Genomic DNA, 15323 nt, shown 5'->3' with positions numbered 1-15323 from the left:
TCGGTTTCCTAATTTGTTGAAATTCATGCTTGAAAAACATTTGTAGTTTAATCAGTTTATATGAGGAAGTATGTTTTCACGTTGAAAACAAATTTCCTTTATCCATGGTTCGAGTCCGGCAGAATCTCGCATTCTTTGAAAGTTTCTATCCCCCCCCCGGCGTGTTTTTCCTAACCGCTTCCGCATTCTTAGCAAGGAGGAATAATCTTTATTTGGAGTAGAAGTTTGTTTTAACGTAAAATCTTCCAATGTTTGTCTGTTAGTTTGTCTGCAATGAATTTGAGTGACAGAAGTTCACAGAACGCCGACTGACAGTGTTGTAATCGCATGGGTTTTTTAAGTGTTTTGATAAAAGACGGCTTGAAACAATTAAATTTTTGGTAATCTGAAATTTGGAGTAATTAGAAAAAAATTAATTTGGGGTAAATAGTGGGAGAAGGGAAATTAATGCGTTCAAGTTTTGTCCGCTTTGATTCATAATTAGACAAGTCAATAGTTATTGGTTTTAACCGATCAAACGCACTGACCGCATTATGCAGTTTAAAACCACCGCTATCTGTTTGGAGTCACGAGGTTTTGTAATGCCCACATTTTTTGTTTTAAAATATGTTAATTAACTATTAATTACCGTGCTATTTATGAACTTTTTTTTGTAATTTCGGTGTCACGAGGTTTTGTATGTCCACAATTTTTGTTTTAAAAAATGTTAATTAATTATTAATAACTGTGCTATTTATGATATATTTATGGTTATTCCCAAACTTTATCGGTTAATTACGTTTTTATAATAATTAGCTTAATTTCGCATGTTTGTTGGTCAGTGACTGCGTCAACTGTCAAGACTAGAGTTCAGGACTGCGTCTGCGTCTTCAAGCGGTCTTGTCGTTTCAATTAAATCTGTTGGTAAGCCTTGGTCAAAACAATGCCTGGTCATATGAAGCCAGCATACGCCCCCTTTCTTTGAAGTCGTCCTAACTAACAAAATTAAGTTTTTAAATTAATTAGGTACAGAAATATGGTAGACTTCTTGGCTGAGAACAACGCTTGTGGTCAAAACCTATTGCGACTTGTCTCCAGAGGCAATGCCATTATTAGCGAGTTACTGAGGCTTTCAGATGTAGTACCGAATGTTTTTAAACTCAGTAACAAACAAGACCAACAGAAATATGGCGATGTTCTCTATGATTTCAGTTACTTTAAGATGGCAGCTTATTACGATAATAGGCTTGAGTCAAATCCAGTATGTGATTTGATGTCCAATCATGTTTCATAGGGTGTCATCATAAGTTTATAAGATATGCTCCATAAGTATGACGCTTCCTAAACTTTGTAGTGCTAGAGACTTACTGAGAGATAGTTCGAGCAGGGCCAGTTAAGGGGGGGGGGCGAGGGGAACTGGCCCCCGGGTGCAAGGCTTGTTTTCCTACGCATTGAGTTAACTATTTATTTCCCCTCAGCAACATTTTCTGTTCTTTATTTCCCACCTTAAGGGGGCGCATATTATCTCGACCCCTCGGTGCAAAATTCCTTAATTCGGCCCTGAGTTCAAGAACGACGCGAGAATTGTCTACACGCGGTTTTGCAGTCCATCTTCCTATTTAGTCTGTGCTAAACCTTTGACAGCACCTGAGCGGCCTAACCAGACGTCGCTTTAGGAGAATCTATGACCTACGTCACTTCATGACAAGCTCTAAGTAACCAGTGACGAACTTATGGAACATATCTTATGAACTTAACGATTTCATACAATATGTCATTGATAAACCATTCCAATAACTATAGCAATTGCAAGATCGAGATGAAGAGTTTAGGGAAAACTATATTGAAATTCTAACTCGATTTTACCATGCCTTTGAAAGCATACACAAATACATCATTGATTTGAATCGGTACAAATGATAGATTATGTTTGAACATTCCTTTATGTTAATCTTTAAGCCTATAATAGTTATCTAGAAGAACTTGATGAAGGAGTCTATATTCAACAAAGTCTCGAGTCTGTTTTAATGAAAGAAGAAGGCAAACAGCTCTTGGTAATACATTGAGAAATTTGGTGGTTGAAACAAATATCGAAAAGCCGCCTTAATTCTTTATTCAGTGTGAACTTCTTTTCCTCTGCGCTGTCATGCTTTTGGTAGTTGATAAAGAAATTGAAGGAAATGTTCGCGAAAGGATGCTAGTCTCTTATTATAGATATAGTGCTCAAAGATATAGTTCAGACTCCAACATTGATGACGTGTGTCAATTGTTAAGAAGTACGGGTTATAGTTCGGCACCAGGTGGTAAAAGACCACCCAATTATCCCGAAGAATACTTCAAGTAATATTTGTAGTTTGAGCAGAGTTATTCGAAAACCCCTAAATTTGATCTCCATGTTCAGGCGTGCTCCGATAAAGCAATCTTTCATCAACATGGTCATTGGCCGTCTACGTTCTGATGATATTTACAATCAAATTGCTGCCTTCCCCTTTCCAGAACATCGTAGCACGGCTTTAGCTACCCAGGCGGCCATGCTTTACGTTTGTCTTTACTTTGCGCCTGACATTCTCCACAATCAACACGCCAAAATGAGGGAGATTGTAGACCGTTTCTTCCCTGATAATTGGGTTATCAGTGTTTATATGGGCATGACTGTTAACTTAATAGACGCCTGGGAACCTTATAAGGCTGCCAAACAAGCTTTAAACAATACGTTGGACACTTCAAACGTTAAGGAGCAGGCCTCCAAGTATCAATATAGATTGTCCAAATTGATTCCTCAAGTCCAACAACTTCTGAAAGAGGGGGTTCTCAATGAAGAACTCATTTTGGATAGTTCAGCCAAACTCCTCAATATTGCACGGGAATGTAATGTAACTTTGAGGTGGATGTTGTTGCACACGGTCACACTATCACCAAGTATGTCTCACCTTCCGTGTGTCTGGGCACTCTTTTTGATACCGAAGTGTCTTCTATAAGGTTCTGAAGCTAATAAGAGGTGTCGACAAATCAGGGACCAAGTTTTAGCTGATAGCAAGTACAAAGCGCTCAGAGTATTTCAGTTATTGCTCTTTACGGCGCAATTTGAATTGAAGTTGAAGGAGGTATGATACAATCAGAATGTGATCACTTGAAGTGTAAAATCTTCAAAGGACAACCTTTTCAATAGTTATTTAAGCAACTTCTGAATGAGAAGCACGATAATTGGAAGAAATACAAACAAGAAGCAACTGAAAGGATGTCCGAATTAGCAGAGGTTTTTTCAGGGACTAAACCTTTAACCAGGGTTGATAAAAATGGTAAGTTCTTCACCTTCTCTTCCTCATTGAAGACCACAGTAATCGTTTGCATTTCCAGAAAACCTTCAGGCTTGGTTTACCGAGATGTCGAAACAAATTGACTCTCTGAATTATGAAGAAGAAACCGCAACTGGACGAAAAATGGTTCAACTCATTCAGGCCTTGGAAGAAGTCCAGGAATTCCATTCTTTGGAAAGCAACTTACAAGTGAAACAGTTTTTAGTTGACACCAGGAAATTCCTTCACCAAATGTTGAGGACCAGCAACATTAAGGAAGATATGCTCATCACTCTTCAAATTGTGGCTGATCTTTCATACGCCTGGGAAATCATTGATAGCTACACGCAATTCATGCAAACGGGAGTTAAGAGCGATCCTTCCCTAGTTATTAAACTTAGAGCAACATTTTTGAAGGTTTGATAGTTATGTAACTCTAAAAAAAAAGAGTTACGAAAAACTGGTCAGTAAGTATCGTTCTTCATTTGTCCTCAGTTGGCTTCAGCATTAGACTTGCCTCTGCTACGAATAAATCAAGCTGGAAGCCCTGATTTGATGTCAGTCTCTCAGTACTATTCCAGCGAATTAGTAGCTTATGTCAGGAAAGTACTTCACATCATTCCCGAAACAATGTTCGCGCTCTTGGCCAGGATTATTGTCCTTCAAACTAACAAAATTAAAGAGGTTCCAACAAGACTTATGAAGGATCAATTGAAAGTTTATTCTCAGTTAGATGAAAGGTACGAAGTAGCTAAGTTGACCCACGATATCTCGGTGTTTACCGAGGGAATCTTGATGATGAAACGAACGTTGGTCGGGATCATTCAAGTGGATCCCAAACAACTACTTGAAGATGGGATACGCAAAGAGCTTGTCCATCAAGTTGCCGCCGCGCTGCATCGTGGATTGGTCTTTAATCCTAAAGGAAAGGTAACAAAGGATCTTCGCGGGGTTGGAGGTGTAATTTCAATTAAGTTAATGTTAATTTTTGGTTAGACTAATGAGCTATCTCAGAAATTGGAAGCTCTTAGCCAGGTAATGGATGGTTATAGGCGGTCTTTTGAATATATTCAAGACTATGTTAGTATCTACGGACTGAAAATATGGCAAGAGGAAATGTCCAGAATTATTAACTATAATGTTGAACAAGAATGCAATGCCTTTCTTAGACATAAGGTATAAGGAATTACCTTTGTTTAATTTAGACACGTACAATACCCTCTCTCTCTCTCTCTTCTGTCGCTCTGAACCACTTAGGTTCAAGACTGGCAGAGTGTTTACCAATCTCGTACCATTCCTATTCCCGACTATCCTCCATTGGATAATGTCTCCGTGAACTTTATCGGAAGGTTAGCTAGGGAGCTTCTTCGAATTACTGATCCTAAGTAAGACTTATAGCCGTTTTTTTACAATGACGAACATGTTGAACGATATTGAAATATCTATCAAACAAACTAGGGTTGCCATCTTTATTGATCAATCTAAAGCTTGGTTTGACGCTAAAACCCACGCGGAAATCACAAACATTAGATTGCTATCCCTTATTCAGAAAAGCGTCGGAACTCCCGGGTTAACTGGATTGGACCGTCTTCTCTCTTTTATGATTGTCACTCAATTACAATCCATCGTTAAATTGATTGAACGAACCATTATCAATGATAAATCGTGGCAGGATGTTTTGTCTAATTTGCAAAATGTTTTGCAACCTACATCGTCCATTGTAAGTCAACCAGCTAGAGTTTATGGTCAGGCAGTGACCAGATCGTCCAAAGCGTGGGGAGCTTTCTTGGATACCATATTAAAAGTATTGTTTATTGCTAGGGGAAGTAGTTCAGGGCTGATTTTAGTTGAACCTTTTGCGTTATTTAATTATCTTCAGGTTGGTCAGATGCAGGTTTTAAAATGTGAAATTACTCACGAACTTAACACCACGTGCAAATTTGATTCTAAACATTTGGCCAGTGCTTTGCAAACCATAAACGAGTGAGATTATTAAGATTTTAGTTTAATGATTGAAGGAAAGAAGGAAGGAATAGATAGTTTTCACACATGGAGGATTCATACCATTTACACCAGGAAGCCGGACTATCTGGAGGACAAAAGCAGACGGGTTTTTGTCCTCCAGATAGCCTGGCCTCCTGGTGTAAATGGTATGAATCCTCCATGTGTGAAAACTATCTATTTGTTTTATGAAATACTTGATAATCTATATTAGAGCACTTTTGGCCGATATTGAGGAACACTATAAAGATCCAAGCAAACCTTATCCTAAAGAAGATAATCCATTAATGTTCGAATTAACTTCGTACTTGGAGTGGGCTGGAATTTCGACTCCTTTCGCGAAAGTACGCGTCGAAATTTGCACATTTTTCATTGCGAAATCGATGCTAACACTTTTTGAAAACCGTAGATTTATATCACAACCAAAACATTCCCGAACTTGGCTCTCTTTTTGTTCCTTTTTACAATTTCGCAACTTTCCAAAATGACTTACGTTAAAAACCTTGGTGGATTAACGAGTAAAAAAGGCAGCGACGCCGTCGATGGGTTGCCCTTTGTCGCTGGAATCTTGACGCTACTTAGACAGTTTCATCAAGATACGACAACACAATTTGTCGCGTTTTTAGCTCAGTATGTTCGATCCACAATCGAACCATTACCTTCGTAAGTTTTAATATATTAGTTTTTTAATTAATTAAGGGTTTAATTTAATTAATCTGTTTTGTGTTTCATTTATTCAAGTTCGGGAGGAAGGGTTGCTGAATTACCTCCCGATGTTATTAATGTTTTAGCCTTTATCGAAAGTCTGTCTTGGTATGGGAAAATTGATCGGAGAGTAAGTTTTACATTTTATTAAGATTTAATGAACTTCTAAGCATTTTATTAAGATTTAATGAACTTCTAAGCATTTTATTAAGATTTAATGAACTTCTAAGCATTTTATTAAGATTTAATGAACTTTTTAATGATTTTATTCGTTTCTAGACATTTACAAAACAATTCCCTGAGTATATTTTTAACGAATTTCGTTTGGGATCATCGTAAACGTAAACGTCATAAAATTAAAATTAGGATAACCGTAAAAAAATAGGGTAATATAATTTTTTTTTTGTTGTTGTTAAATTTTTCTTTACTATATAGTTTTAAGATGTGTATGTATTGTTACCATCTTGTAAATTATTATAAAATTTCATAATCGTAAGTATTGTATGAATTGCTTTGCGCCTATTGCTAGTAATAGTAACTGGTGGCAACGTCTGAAAGTTCCGGAATGGACCAGACATTGTCCACCCATTCTGGATCGGGTCCCGGTAGTCTGTTTCTCATAACTCCATTTCTACGCAAATTAATCCATATTTTTCCTTTGGGAAATGTGTAATCGATCAAAGATGATTCCTTTATTTGAGTGGAATATCCGGGAAACTGAAAGAAAAATTGTTTTAAACTGTGTTGTTTATTGTCAAAAGTTGAACTAGGCCTACTATAGCGTTTACGTACTTTGGGAGGCATATAGCGCGCTTTTTTTACTTCAACCGGGTACAGGAAATGTTCGTGTAAGTGGTCAACGAACTCGGTAACCCTGTTTTATTTGGAACAAAATGTTCAAAACGCGGTTTCTTTTCGGGTTTTATTCATATTGGTACCTGTTCTCCAATGTTCCACTGACGGAAATATAATCCCATATTGCCAAATGTTGAACCAGTTCGCATAAACCGACACCCCCAGCGTGGGGACAAACGGGAACTCCAAATTTAGCCGCCATTAAGTAAATCGACACAATTTCGTTGATGCTACCTAAACGACAACTGTCAATTTGTAAGAATTGCAAAGCGTCCGCTTGCAAAAATTGTTTGAACATGATTCGGTTTTGACATTGTTCGCCCGTAGCAACTCCTATACCGTATGGTTTCATGGCCTTAAGGGGAAAGTTCATTTATTTATTTAATTTCTGTCCAAATTAATTAAGGACCACTTTTTCCTATGTTATACTTTGGCGATAGCAGCGTGTCCTAGGACATCGTCGGGGCTGGTAGGTTCTTCGATCCATAAAGGTTTAAAATCCTTGAGCTCAGTCATCCAATCAATTGCTTCTTGAACTCCCCAACGTTGATTAGCGTCCACCATCTGTTATTTTCATTGTTGCTATAAGTTAAACATTGTCAAGTAATTAAAAAGGAATTAGTTGATTACCAAAGCATTTTTCCATCCGATTTCTTCTCTGATTATTTTAAGACGTCTTTTATCATCAGCCAGGTCAGCTCCTACTTTGGCTTTGAACCTTTTTGTGCAAAGAACGTAAATAAAAATGATTTTCTTTCGAACGGAAAATTATAATTTCATTCGCAGCTTACATTGTAAACCCTTCAGCGAGGAATTGTTTGCAAAGCTATTAAGTGTAATTATAATAATTAGATTGTTAATGGGAAGAAAACATTGCTGATAAGCGCGTACTTTTCTTAGTTTCTCGTCTTCGTAGCCCAGCCATCCAATTTGAGTAGTGTAGGCAGGGTATCCATTCTTCAACATCTCTTTCTCTAAAAAGTAAACGTGTGCTATTAACTAACAACGTAACTAGTACTGTTTGAAAGTACCTCTTTCTTCCTTGCCTACGCTTCTTTTCTTTAAGATTTCTGTAAAATATCTCCAAATTAGTTAAGAACCAATCAGATTTAATTAATATTAATACCAAGAGCTTCTTCTTTAGTAAGAACGTCCTCACTATAGTTGAAACAAATTTCATTATTAATACGGAAAAGTATACCAATAGTATAGTAACACTTTTATCAATCTAACTCTAGACCATTACCAAAGGCAGTTGTACCCTATTATGTACGTATTGCCTGTCCCAAGATACGCTGAAACTATCAAAAAGTATTTCGACTACAATACACGACGATACTTACATATATCTAAAGTCAATGATAGACACTAATTTTTCTGGTTCCTAAAATAGATTTAAAATTGAACTTAACCTCTTAATTAATTAGTTTAATTATATTGTACCATTTCGACTAAAAGTCTCCATAGTGGTTTCTTCTCCTTTTTGGCATACATATCCCATAATGCGTTAAGTAAAGCCGCGGTTGCCATTTGAATAACACCCTTCTCTGGGCCAACCTTTATCGAAAAATATCGATGTGAACCCCTTTTTCGTTAATTAATTTAACTAGCTAATTACCCACCCATCTTATTTGAGTCTCGCTGGTCAATTCACGATAGACTTCGCTGAAATTTTCAAATATTTTGTTGATGTCTTTCCCCATTAAAATTGGTGAAAGAGCTTTAATCGCCTCGACCACTAAAGTAAGGTTGTAGAAAGTTTCGTTAGCCCGAAACTAATTACCGCAATTATAACTTATCATCGCCGTACCAATCTCGGTACCACGTCCAATTGTAAAGGTGAAACCATGTCCCTTATGCTTTTGTCCAGCGTATATGATGACGTACGCGCATGAATAATCGGGATCAGTATGCTGTAAGAAATGGGGAGTATGTTTCAAAGTTGGCTAGAATCGTACGCTAAAGTTTAATAATGAAAATACATATGCGTGATGTGAATTTTATTCAAATTAAAGAAAAATAATCAACAATTTTATTGAACATACTTTTGATTCAATTAACAATATGGAATTATTTATTATTACAATTTTTTGGGGGGTAGTAAATTAATTGATTGCGAGTTTGTTAATTTATTAAATGTCGTCTTTAAGTGCTAGTGTCAGTTTCCATATCCATAAAAACAGATGAATCTCCTTCGTTAATCGTTTCCAAAGCCGCGGTATTGTCACTGTTTTTGTTTTCCGACGTACTACCAGCGGCGCTACTTGTATATAAAGGTAGTTCCTTGGGTACATCGCAGGGTGACATATTGTTCATTAGTTGTTCTATAGCATTGCCTAACATGGTTGTTGAAAAGGTATCGTCCTTTTGGAAACCCAATGCCTTGTGAAAGTATTCTACCGCTTCAGTCCAATGTTCCATCAAAGCGTGAACGTAACCAATGGCGGAGTAAGTGGCAGCGTTTTGGGGTAACAAAACCAGGGCGTGTTGATGGTATTCTAAAGCTTCTTGGTACTTTTTCAATTTTCGACTGGTGTGACCTAAGTTATTGAGCAGCGGTTCCCATTTCTCTGGTAAAACACTTTCGCCCCTATTTTGAACTCTCTCCAAAGCGGCCAAGAACTTCTTTTCAGCTAATTCGTAATCTTCACTTTGGAAGGCGACCATTCCTAATTCGTGTAAAACGAAAGGGTCTTCGGGCGCGATGGCCAAAGCTTGGTTGAAAAATTTCTCCGCTAATTTGGTGTTGTTTGTCAGGCCATATTCTAGTCCAATGTATAGTAATGGTAGGTGACATCCTTTCATCAATTGAGAAGCTTTGAAATAAGCCGCCATCGCTTGATCATGCTCATTTTCAACAGCAAATGAGTGTCCATAGACAAGCCATCCAGGTCCAAACACTCTATCTAATGTTGTAGCTTTACTAAGGTAGCGTCTGGCGGCGTCGGTTTTCTTGATGAGAAGGTAATAGCAACCCACGGCAAACCAAGAAATGGCATTTTCAGGGTACAGATCAACCAGTTTGTGGGCCAAGTAGAAGAGAGCGTTGGATTTTCTCAGTTCCACCAAACAAGAAATATGGACAGGCAAACATTGAGTATGAAACGGATCCTTGTTTAAGACGTCGCTGGTGATGCGAAAGCACTGTTGATAGTCGCAGTTGTAATAATGTCTCTCAGCTAAGCAAGTGGCTACATCCATATTGCTTCTTAAGGTAGACAGTTGAGGTGGGATGATTAATTGGGATGGCTTATCGTACTTCTTTAACTGCGTTTCATATAAAAACTTGACCAGTTCGGCTTCTTCTTTAGAATATGACTTGGATATGGACAGAGAACTCAGTAAAGTTTCTTCCTCTTCTTTAGACAACATGTGATGTTGAACTAGAGCGTAAAATGCCTCGTAACAAAATGCATCTTTTTGTAGAGCCTCTCTATAGCAATCAGCTGCTAATCCCCTGTTATCCATGGCTTCCAGAACTTGCCCTTTAAGTAGCAATAAAGAGCTCTGAAGTTCGCTGGGTGCGGTATTAAGCATACCGGATTCATTGCTAAAGTTCAGGACTAAATTTGACACGTTAGGAGTTTTATTTTCATCATCAACTATTGAATCTAATATTTCTAAGGCTTCTTTGAATTCTCTCCCAGCGTAATGACTTCTGGCACATAAATAGGCGCAGGATAGGTCGGTTTGGTATAATTTTTGGGCCCTGATGCATGTTGCGGCGCGATGATATTGCTTGGTGAGGAAAAGACATTGTGCAAACCAAAAGACATCCTCTGTTGACCGATTAGAGAAGGACACGATTTTATCGGCCCAAAATAGAGCCGATTGATATTGATGACTATCTATATATCTTCTTACTAACTTTCTAAATTGCTCTAAATCTATTTGAAGCGAATTTTCTATCAATTTAGAGTTTAAAATATTACCACCGAGAAAACCCATACCGAATTCTCCCGCCATGTTGGTTAGTTATAAGCAGACGACGAAGTGAATTGAACTTTAAACGTTTGAAGTGGTGACTTTTATTACTGAACGCGGTTGTGTCGTAGTATTCCGTAATTTCAATTTAATTAACTGATTTCATGAACATTTACTCGTGATAATACGTAAGTAATACGATTTAATTTAGTAAAATGTTCTGCTTTTGTCGCAAATGTAAAATTGTGCTTTGCGAACGCAGCGAACAGCGATTTGTTTTAAGCCTTGGTCAAATTCCTAAGGCTTTGTTATAGGAATGTGGGACAGTGGGTGTGGGGTTGTATTTGGGTGAACTGGATTTTGTAATTTGTGATGAAGCGAGTTATTTATGAAATGCGATTAAACTTGGCTATTATAAAGTTATTAGATGATTTAGGTAGGCATCTAATTTGTAAACCACGTACTGTCACTCTGTTATTTTAAAGCATTTGGAAGAAATATGTTGTTATAATTGTAGCTGGTTGTACAATTAGTTAAATTTTAGTAAGTTGGTTATTACCATTGCATCAGAGCCATCCGAATTTAAGGAAGTTGGGAAACGGATGTCTTTGACTTCTATCTTGTAGATAATATGGCTTGTAGGCAGTAAAGGCATCTTGAGAAATTTGGGGCCTCTTTCAATACTTGAACTATACTCTCTAGAATAACGATACAATTATTGAGCTGCCAGTCAAGTCAGATGTAGACTGTTAAATAAGGCTAATTTAATGGTGTCACTAGCTAGAAACGTGAAGCGAAAGCGTCATAAGTCTCTGATTGGAATAGATTTGCCACAAATGTTTTTGGAGATAAAATCTGGGGCCTATCACTGGGCTGTCTAGAATATATTGAGGTTCAAACTACAAGGACATTTATTTGAGATATCACTATAAGTTCAGACATTTTGTAGCAGGTTTTATAAATTAGCCAGACCAAAAATGAATGGAAAAAATTCGACTTCTGCCTTAAAGCTTACTCTAGCAATCCTCAAACCTGATGTTTGTAGGAATCCCGATGTAGTTCAGGTAAAAAAAGTGCATATACTTGAACTTTTAATCCCTTGAGTAGCAGATGGTTAGTCAAATTATCAAAGAGAAGGGTCACTATCTCATGCCGTTTCCAATCAGCTACTGTTACCATGGAGCAATATTTAAGGAGACCTAGTGGCAATATAATGCATGTTTAAGGGAACTTACATTTTCACTCCAATAAAATTGCTCCATGCAAAATGCCCATGATAAACGGCGTGAGTGTACTCTAGTTATCTTTTATTTGAAGACCCTGAAAAACAATTTCCAGAGTTTATTACCACACCTACTTTTGAAGGTTAAAGGAAAGGTTCAGATAACATAACATTAAACCTTAAAAGAACGGCCTTTTTCTAAATATAAAAGGAACAGTATTTAAAAAAAAATTATCTCCTATTACATAATAATTAGCATTTACTTAGTCTTAAAAATGAGGACTACTGCGCCGCCATTGGTTTAGGGGCGTCTGCTAAGTCGAACCTCTTACCCTTACGGGATTGGCTGAATTCTCACAGCTGTGAGAGGTAAGGAGTAAGTGGTTCTGGGTAGCAGACGCCACTAAACCAATGGTGGCGCAGTAGTTATAGTTTTTTAAGACTAATTAAACGCTAATTATTTAATTATTTTGTAGTAAGAGATCATTTATTTTTTAAATATTCTTCCTTTTATATTTAGAAAAAGTCCGTTCTTTTAAGGCATAATGTTTTGTTCCTTAGACTTTCCCTTTAAGAATAGTTCCCGTTTTTTTGGGATTAGTTTCTTATAAACTCTGGATTAAGTTTCTGTAATTCGAGTAGACTTGGTTCTAAATTTTACAACTAGTTAGTCCTTAGATTATAACACGGTGATGTGGAATTCTAGTCCAGGGATTATTATTCTAAGATATTTAAAACCAAATATGAATTTTGAAAAGCGCAAAAAATTTGTGTTCTTTAAATAAATAGGAAATCAGGAAAATTATATTGGATAATAATTTCTATTTTGTTCGTTCAACACAAACACTTTTGACGGCTTCCGAAGCTGAACGCTTTTACCAAGAGCATAAAAGTAATTGAGAGATAAGACCCCCCCTCCTCCTCAATATAAATAGCTTTATCATATGAAATGTGAACCAACTACGAATTATTTCTTTACTTAGATAAATTTTTCTTCAACCGTCTTGTCACATTTATGTCCAGGCAGGTTTTGATTTCATTTTGGCTTAACATAAACAAAATTTGAAGGATTTATTTTGTAAAAAATATATTACAGTGGTCAAATATCCGCTCACATTTTGGCCCATGAAGATGCTATTCAAAAATGGCGCAAACTAATGGGACCTACCCGTGTTTTTAAGTTAGTTTTGCTTCCAAAAATTTCTAAGCTGGTTATAATACTAGATTTCGATCAAAGCTAAAAATTAAAGAACCAGGTTGCCCTTTCATTCGTTTAAAATAATGAATATTTCAAATAGAAATCAATGAATCCATTTACAATACCAGGGATAGATTTGATTTTAGAATTAGGAATGGAGAACAGAGTAATGTGGGCGCGCGTTATAGTCCCGGACTCCCTTCCACGGGACGGGGGGGGGGTATGAAAGAAGAGGCGGGTCATAGCGACAGAGGTAAAAAGGAATTGCGTATTTTTTGTTGTCCCCGTCAGCAACGTCATCAAAACTTAGTTTAAGTGAGCCAATAAGATAATTTAAACTTTTCGTTACGTGTTGGAGGGAGGAGCTCTATACTGGGCCATGAGTCGGACTGAAGTAAATACTAACCGTTCTCCATTCCTACTTCTAAAATTAAATCTATCCCTGACAATACTAAAGACGATGTGAGGAATTACGTTTTCTTTTAAGGACCTTACGCTTTAGACCAATTACAGAAACCACGCAATATTACGTCATATATGCTTCATAGAGAACCCCAAGTTATAACTCTTAATTCCTCGTATCTTCTTTAATGTTATAGATGTATTGTTGGTTTCAGTTTAAAATATTCATCATCTTATATGGTCTTTCAAATGAAATAGAAAAATACGTAGCCTGGTCCTTACTTTTTAAGTTTTCGAGTTGTTTGTGAGATACTCTTTCTTTTGGTACCAAATTGTAGGGCTCAATTTGAGGAGCCTAATTCATTGAGGGGACGTTTTGGGTTGACTGATACTCGCAATGCGACACACGGATCGGGTACGTGGGGTGGTGGTTTCAAAAAAAAAAAGAAAATTAAAATAAAGCTGATAATTTTGTATTTATCCATTGATTTCGTCCGTCAACTATCTATAATAGCGGGTTCGATTTTTCTTTTAGATTCCCCCGATTCTGCGCGACGTGAAATTCAATTTTTCTTCCCTGAATTTGACGCAACTAAATGGTACCGGGAAGAAGAACCATTCTTCAGGTCAAAACAAATCACCTTGGATTCGGAAAAGTGGCAACACGTCATTTCGGATCGCAATAAAAACACCACGGTATAATTATTGTTAAGATTTAGAGTTAAAAGTTAGGATTACTACGTTAAAGTTTAAGTAAGCCTACTACTTTGGTGCTACAGTATGCAATATTGTGTTTGGTAATTTTTAGTATATATATATATTGTTCCTTAATAACGCGCAATAAGTAGAGTTCGAAACCCCGGGTATATTTATTTTTATATAAAATGAGCGGAGGTTTAGCCCCCAGTAAGAGCACGGTTTACGTTAGCAATTTGCCTTTTTCGCTAACAAACAATGATCTGCACAAAGTTTTCGAAAAATATGGTAAAGTGGTGAAGGTGACAATTGTGAAAGATCGCGAGACGCGCAAAAGTAAAGGCGTGGCCTTCGTCCTATATTTGGAACGCGAATCGGCGCACCGTTGCGTTCACGCTTTGAACAATCAAGAATTCTTAGGGCGCACTTTAAAATGCAATATTGCGAATGATAACGGACGAGCTAAAGAGTTTATAAAGAGAAAAGATTATTTAGATAAAACGCGATGTTACGAATGCGGAGAATTTGGACATTTGAGTTACAAGTGTCCCAAGAACTTGTTAGGCGAAAGGGAACAACCAAAGAAGAAAGATAAGAAGAAACGTAAATTACAAGAGCGAGATAATGAAGAGGAGATTGAACAGTCTGACGATGATAATAACGTGGAGGATGTAGAGGAAGAAGAAGATTTGGATAGTTTAAGCGCGGCAATTAAATTTCAGCAAGCTAAAGTTGAAGAAGAGGAATACAGGTTGAAAGTGGCAACTGGTGATTACACTAGTTCGACTTCTTCGATGGTGATTCCCGTTAAGAAATTCAAAAAGAGCGCTTACTTCAGCGACGAAGAGGAAGAAGAAGAAGAAGATGCCACCGATATGTGAATTAAAATCCTCTTTCCATCTTTACTCACTCAATCTTCATCTAGTCTTACTTTACACTTCAAGTGTAAACTACCACACATGTTTCCCAAACCAATTATAAAATAAATATAATTTTATTTTGTATTTATCTGGGTTTACTTTCAGGTACATTAGAGAGTTTAAGC

The 15323-nt window shown here is 37.0% G+C and overlaps 5 protein-coding genes across 8 annotated transcripts; 3 read left to right on the top strand and 2 right to left on the bottom strand.

Moving 5' to 3' along the window:
- Window positions 1-335: 335 nt before the first annotated feature.
- Strump (WASH complex subunit strump) lies at window positions 336-6477 on the top strand. The gene is made up of 19 exons (XM_089838819.1): window positions 336-676; window positions 822-903; window positions 1006-1240; window positions 1783-1889; window positions 1949-2033; window positions 2099-2319; window positions 2381-2898; window positions 2959-3083; window positions 3149-3278; window positions 3337-3692; window positions 3771-4205; window positions 4272-4451; window positions 4533-4660; window positions 4734-5079; window positions 5155-5258; window positions 5491-5620; window positions 5686-5939; window positions 6018-6111; window positions 6261-6477. Exons 3-19 carry the CDS (start codon window positions 1016-1018, stop codon window positions 6318-6320), a joined length of 3498 nt encoding a protein of 1165 aa, XP_089694945.1. The 5' UTR covers window positions 336-676; window positions 822-903; window positions 1006-1015; the 3' UTR covers window positions 6321-6477.
- LOC149717426 (mitochondrial enolase superfamily member 1-like) lies at window positions 6214-11794 on the bottom strand. Of its 2 annotated transcripts, XM_089838830.1 has the most exons (15): window positions 11776-11794; window positions 11320-11458; window positions 8647-8749; window positions 8459-8574; window positions 8280-8393; window positions 8180-8220; window positions 7963-7994; window positions 7868-7906; window positions 7728-7810; window positions 7628-7662; window positions 7467-7554; window positions 7266-7400; window positions 6920-7191; window positions 6774-6855; window positions 6214-6698 (listed from the first exon to the last, which is right to left on the bottom strand). In XM_089838830.1, the coding sequence occupies exons 2-15, from the start codon at window positions 11413-11415 to the stop codon at window positions 6507-6509; spliced, it is 1428 nt and encodes a 475-aa protein (XP_089694956.1). In that variant the 5' UTR covers window positions 11416-11458; window positions 11776-11794; the 3' UTR covers window positions 6214-6506. The 2 variants fall into 2 exon arrangements, with proteins under 2 accessions (XP_089694956.1, XP_089694954.1); XM_089838828.1 differs by lacking the exon at window positions 11776-11794 and having other exon boundaries at window positions 11320-11638.
- Window positions 8822-10821, bottom strand: Cdc16 (cell division cycle protein 16). The gene has a single exon (XM_089838824.1). It carries the CDS (start codon window positions 10800-10802, stop codon window positions 8982-8984), a length of 1821 nt encoding a protein of 606 aa, XP_089694950.1. The 5' UTR covers window positions 10803-10821; the 3' UTR covers window positions 8822-8981.
- nmdyn-D6 (nucleoside diphosphate kinase 6) lies at window positions 10829-14284 on the top strand. 3 transcript variants are annotated; one of them, XM_089838832.1, is made up of 7 exons: window positions 10829-10948; window positions 11710-11824; window positions 12772-12874; window positions 12966-13005; window positions 13079-13162; window positions 13921-13997; window positions 14118-14284. In XM_089838832.1, the coding sequence occupies exons 2-7, from the start codon at window positions 11738-11740 to the stop codon at window positions 14282-14284; spliced, it is 558 nt and encodes a 185-aa protein (XP_089694958.1). In that variant the 5' UTR covers window positions 10829-10948; window positions 11710-11737. The 3 variants fall into 3 exon arrangements, with proteins under 3 accessions (XP_089694958.1, XP_089694959.1, XP_089694961.1); XM_089838833.1 differs by having other exon boundaries at window positions 10833-10948; window positions 11713-11824; XM_089838835.1 differs by lacking the exons at window positions 10829-10948; window positions 11710-11824 and adding an exon at window positions 11871-12045.
- A 182-nt stretch (window positions 14285-14466) lies between these two features.
- LOC149717424 (zinc finger CCHC-type and RNA-binding motif-containing protein 1-like) lies at window positions 14467-15282 on the top strand. The gene has a single exon (XM_089838831.1). It carries the CDS (start codon window positions 14467-14469, stop codon window positions 15157-15159), a length of 693 nt encoding a protein of 230 aa, XP_089694957.1. The 3' UTR covers window positions 15160-15282.
- Window positions 15283-15323: the final 41 nt, after the last annotated feature.

The sequence above is a fragment of the Phalangium opilio genome, unplaced genomic scaffold (assembly GCF_054372755.1).
Source record: "Phalangium opilio isolate 3A_F unplaced genomic scaffold, DU_Popi_V2 ptg000003l_1, whole genome shotgun sequence".
Lineage (NCBI taxonomy): Eukaryota > Metazoa > Arthropoda > Arachnida > Opiliones > Phalangiidae > Phalangium > Phalangium opilio.
The sequence above is the reverse complement of the archived record's forward strand: the minus strand, read 5'-3'. Positions and strand labels throughout refer to the sequence as shown.